Genomic DNA, 5,923 nt, shown 5'->3' on the forward strand with positions numbered 1-5,923 from the left:
GTAGGATCCTAATGTGTTCACCCATTATGATATTATTATAATGAATATAAAGCAATACGTGCATGGGTATCAGTTCAGAACAAAAGTAGCACTTTCCCTACTTCGTCAATCCTCCATGGTTTTCACAACCCTAGCTATGGGTTTTTATCTGCTCATACTTGTGAAGTAATCGACAACATTCATGATGGAAATCATAGATGAAATCACAACACTATGAAATAGAAAATCCACAACCGTAATTGAAATAATCAACCAATGTTAATATAAGAAAATCCCAAGATCAAAATTGAATCTTGGAATAAAAATATGTTTGTAACTATAAAAAATGTGTATCTCCTAATAAAAAATACAAGGTATTGATAGTACATGAGGAAACTCTAAAATCAAAGTCCGAATGAAAAAGGAAAAGCTGAGTCGGTGGCCACTTGCGTTCTTCCCTTGGGCGCAAGTGGTACTTGCGTCCTGTAGGGTGGACACAAGTAGAGATCGTAAGTACAAGTCCTACAGCCTAGCTCTCGGGATTTTGGTCCTCTTGCATATGATTTGCCCACATGTGGTCAGAAATGCTACATGTAGTCAGCAAGTTGACTTAACAAGTGTTGGGTATCACTTTTTCAACTCTTTTACTCTTTAGATCTTCAATTCTTGTTCTTACCTTCGTCATATACCAACCACAAGTGCTACTTATGGTCAACATGTAGACTTAGCAAGTGCATGGCCTTCTATTCTTTGAAACCAAACTTCAATTTCTTCAACTTTAATCACATGATTTGGTACGAACAATCTAGAAAGTATCACGAACATCCTAATTGATCAATTAAGTAGCCGAAAATACCGTTTTCACCTTTTTCATGAACTTTCATCCAAAACCTAGTTTTTTTCCAAAATATCCAAAAACATCATATCTAACAAAATAACCTCAGAAACTTGTATATTTTAATAGTTTTAAGTGTCAAAAGTGCTATATTTCTATAGCCTATCAACACCCTCAACTTAGAACGTTTGCATGTCCTCAGGCAACAAAACACAACAAAATAAAAATGATGCTTAACTAGAAAAATCTAAGTTATTCAAGGTAGTTACTCAACACTTTAAGCTCAAAACATAACACCCCCTCTAATCTCACTTTTAAAAACTGACTATGTATGAATATGAAGCACAACAATGTGACGCAACAGAACCAAGGTATGGCATTACATTAGAAACAGACAACCACGCATATGTACAAGTTACACTTCCCAAAACAAGAAAATATCTAGTAATATGAATCAAGTGCCCTCACAACAAAAATGTCTCACTCACTCATATGAAATACATGTCAATGTGGGGACATTCAAGAGACACTCACACTCAGAAGAGAAGCTCTAGTCAATATGCATCAAATATCATAGGTTTGCCCTTATTTTCTTTACCTTAGCATTCAGAAAGTCAAGTTAGGATCACTATAAGACTTTTCACGGCTTGTAATGTAGGCTTAGGGGTTGGTATGGTACATATGGACATATCAAGTGACTAAGCCTCCTTGGTACTACACTAACCTTAATGTCTCACTTACTACCTAATTAATTTTTATTCCACCATTATTTTTTTCTTTTTATTCTTTATTGCACATTTAGGTAGGGTGTGGTCTTTTATTCTTTATTTTTCACTTTTTCACATTTTTTCTTTTCATTTTCTTTTCTTTTTTCTACCACACCCAGCCCTACTAACTTTTTCTCTTATTTTATCCTTCTATAAATCAACTTTATACTATGCACCCCTATGATAGCCACCCTTAGTCATTTTGCCTGAGTTAAGGTGCACGATGTCCAAGGAGGACTAGATTCAAAAAAGGTTCATTATAGCACAAATGGAAAGGTGAATAGGAGAAACAAGAAAAATAGGTTACAAGGTTCAAAACAGGGATCAAGGGTTATTATTAACAATGGAAGGTCACTTAGTCTAAAAGTGGACTAAAATAAAAAAATGGTCTATTATCCTTTACTAATTGACTATCTTTCAACCTAGGCAAAGACTAACCTGGCAAGCTCTGAATTCAACACACAAAAGGAACTAAGTAGCATCTCATACACACATAGCACAAATTCAATATCACAAGCTACTACCTATCTGGTTCATGCAATTATTAGAAAGTGATTATCATGTCCCTAATCCTAATGTCCTATCAAGATTCACAATGTTCACACATATATACATTTACACAGTTCTAAAATACAAAATTTGGAGGGGTATCAAAAATTAATAAAAACATGACTACTGTCCTAAATACTTAAAAATCTCCTAATTATACAAAAACACATCATAATACGAAACAAAATATAATACAACACAAATTTTAACCTAGACATGCCGATTCTACAATCATATCGCGGTTGATAGGAAAAGAAGTACAACAACAAAAATCCAGGGCGATTATGGTACATCCCACCCCTGGGGAGGCAGTGGTGGTGGCGATGCACTACTAGATGATGCACCCACTGCTAGCTCTATACATTTCTACCTGTCAATGACTGTAGTCTCTATCTAATCATGTTTGTCCCTTTTAATGGCCTGGTCATATGGCATAATACGATCCTGCAAGTCTCCAATGTGACTTTTCTTGGCCCCAACTGCTAGGACCTCCTTCTCATCCCCCGTAAAAAATAAACTATCTAGTTGTGCGCGGAGGTAATATCTCAACTACTAAAAGGAATTAAGAATCTTGCTAAAAACTTGGTCAGTTGTTTATCTACTTGTGAAACTGATTTAGATTTAATCTATTGCTACTGCAAGGATGAAAAAAACATTCACATTGATGAAGTACATAAAAATGACTTTCATAGTAGGATGAATGAAGATATTTTACTGGTTGTTTAGTTTGCTATTGCAGTCTACTTAAAAAGTGTAGGTAGTGATGCTATTATTAATCTTTTTCAAAATGTGAAAAATTCTCAAGAACAGTTGTAGAGTGAATGATGTTTTTTGTTAATATATTGTTTAAAGGTTGCTTCTCAACGTGTTGTCATCGTAACTTTATATAATTGAATCAAATATCTTTTTTAAAGGGAGTACAGATGCACTTATGTTCTTGAATCTAAAAACGACTATTATAACGTAATATATTATTCTCTCTGTCTATTTTCACTTAACTATGTCTGATTTGATATGTTTCTTAAGAAACAACTAATAAAAATAATAATTTACTATATCACTCATATTTAGTATAATTCATTATATAGGAATCTGAATAATACTAATAATAAGAATAAATTAGGTGTAAGAAATAAATTATCTCTTAATATTTTTAAATTGAATAAACAAAAGTAGATATCAATTTTTAATTAGAACCATAAACAAGCAAAAGTAGATGGGAGAATACTATACTGATATGTATATGCACGTGGAGGAATGAATTTTGCCTTTTGTAAGAATCCACCATTATAAATAGCAAGTATATGGAATTCTTTCCAACATCGAAAGGAAAATTTTTTTGTTTGTTAAGGAAAAAAGATGGAAGAAAAAAGAATTGTTGGACCAAATCGTCCATTGATCGTCCTATTTGGTTCTTCAATAGTGCAACTAAGCTACTTCCTTAATGGTTGGGGTGCAACCCTCACAACCTGTTACACTCATAAGGTAATCTCTTCCATCCTTGTCTTTTGCGTGAATCGAGTTTGCAGTGGCAAATTTAAAATTTAGACTTTAGATACATCTTTTTGTGTTTCTAATTTATATATTTATGTTTTACTCGTAATAACATGTTTTTATGGTCACATAGACATAGTAATATTTTTAAAATTATAAGTTTCAAAAAGTTTCTTTCTTCGTAAACTTCATGCCTAGTACAACTCCGACAAATAAAGTGAAACCGAGGGACTAAGAAGAGAGAATTACATATGCATACTAACAAATTAGAATTTGAATTTTATGTGTTTAAGTTTGAAATTTTTTTACAATCCTTTAAACTTACTACATTGAAAAATCTATTATTTATATATTTACAAAAATTAACACACACACATTGTTAGAGCTAAAATTACCGAAATCAAATGAACCAATAACAATAAGATTATTTCCATCCCCACAGATACAAATTGGACTATGATCTAGTTGTATTTAAAATTTTGCATTGCGTTGAATTAAATATTAACTATGAAAAGTAATTTGATTAAATTATTCAAATTTTTATTTCAATTTGCTCTTCTCTCTTTTCATTATGCGAATCTTTCTACACATTAAGAAAGATCAATAAAGATAGAAGACAATAATCAATTATATTTTAATTTATTAAATAATAATTAATTTTGATCAATAAATTGTAATAAGCACGAAAATCAAAGATCAAAAGGAGTAATAACTAAAGAGTCTCTCTAATCATATCCGTCATAAGACTGACAAATCTATTGCGGAATTGGACTAATCTTTGCCATAATCTAGAATTCCAAATAATTAAGAAGTTGTAATTAATATTGTGGGACTTTTAGATCACGGATTGTAACTATAGGAGCATTCACTAATGTCCGAATTAGAGTAAATTATTTTTCGTTTGAGGTGTCATCCTTTTCCAAATCCAACTAATGTGAGATAATTGTGCCCTTTTAATACAAATTAATCTAGTTATTAATTGAAATAGGAAGATATATTCTTACGTGGATATATTGGTTGGAACTCAAAGATGGCTCTTGAAGTTTACAAGAAAATTTTTCCCAAGGAACATTGTTGGGACAGGCATAAGGAAATTCAACCTTCTCTTGTCATACTTTATTTTGGTGGAAACGATTCACAAGATCCCGATTTTCCTAATAGTAGTCATGGTCCTCTTCATGAATATGTTGAAAACATGAGGAAGCTTGCACATCATATCAAGGTATGTATGAAACCAGAAAAAATACTTAACACCCTAACTACGCTTTCAATGAAAGTGGACAGTATGGGTAATGAGATAGAAAAGCTAAAGACTAATGAAGATAAACTGAAGTCTATAGCTACAAATCAGCTAACTCAGCAGTGTGCAGAGCTATGTCGATCGGAAGACATTAAAACCTTTAAAGTTAAAATTTGACAAATAAATACTTATTCGCATTAAATAGGTACAACTTTACATCAAATCATATTGATTTACTATAATTAAGTACTTCAATGCTTATTAATTAACAATAATTTATCATTTTATGTGAAAACAGATATTATACATATTTATTTTTTATATTAATATCGAATGCAAATAAGTTAAAGTTTTTATCTATGTGGAACAGTTATAGGCTTATCATTATTTGAAATCTTTTACTTGCAAGGCCTTTCAGATAAGACTCGTCTAATTATGCTAAGTGCTCCTGCAGTTAAAGAGGAACAAATTCTTAAAACCTATGGGTGATTAACCTCAACAATTACTAACTCCTTTCATGTTTACTTGTTCATTTAAAATGAAAATACATACCTATTTTTTCTTATCCAATTTTAAAAATAAAGAGATAACTGATATTTTATACCTATTTCTGTTCTGATCAGGGATAACTGAGGTAGATCAAATGATGTCGGTTGAAAATACGCAGAAGTAAGTGTTAAATTAGGCCAAGAATTAGGCGTTCCAGTTATCAATTTCTTCTAAACCCTTTACGAAAAACCTGGTGTCTTTTGGTAATCAAATTTTCTACTAGTACTCTTTAATTTTGGTTTTATTATATTATCATAAATCTTTTTGCACAAAAGGAAACTAAGTAGTATATATGTGCTCCGACAGTGTCATTTTTTCTTACATAATTAGTGAATTTCAGTCTGTTTAGTCAAGTTTTGAGAAGTTAAAAGTGCATAAAATGTGTCTACAAAATCCTTTTGAGTAGTATAAGAAACTGTATATTAGACGTTAGTTGAGAAAAAAGAGTATTTAGAAACTTTTGGAACCTTGACCAAACACAAATTAACGAAAGTATTTTGCAAATTTTTA

General features: G+C 31.5%; 1 protein-coding gene across 1 annotated transcript; it reads left to right on the forward strand.

Annotated features, from left to right (window-relative positions):
* Window positions 1–3,451: 3,451 nt before the first annotated feature.
* Window positions 3,452–4,864, forward strand: LOC124887890 (GDSL esterase/lipase CPRD49-like; the record flags this gene model as incomplete). The annotated part of the gene is made up of 2 exons (XM_047397816.1): window positions 3,452–3,615; window positions 4,613–4,864. Coding segments are annotated over exons 1-2 (378 nt in total), but the record flags the coding sequence as incomplete, so codon positions are not given.
* Between the last annotated feature and the right edge of the window lie 1,059 nt (window positions 4,865–5,923).

This window comes from Capsicum annuum, chromosome 10 (genome assembly GCF_002878395.1).
Source record: "Capsicum annuum cultivar UCD-10X-F1 chromosome 10, UCD10Xv1.1, whole genome shotgun sequence".
Lineage (NCBI taxonomy): Eukaryota > Viridiplantae > Streptophyta > Magnoliopsida > Solanales > Solanaceae > Capsicum > Capsicum annuum.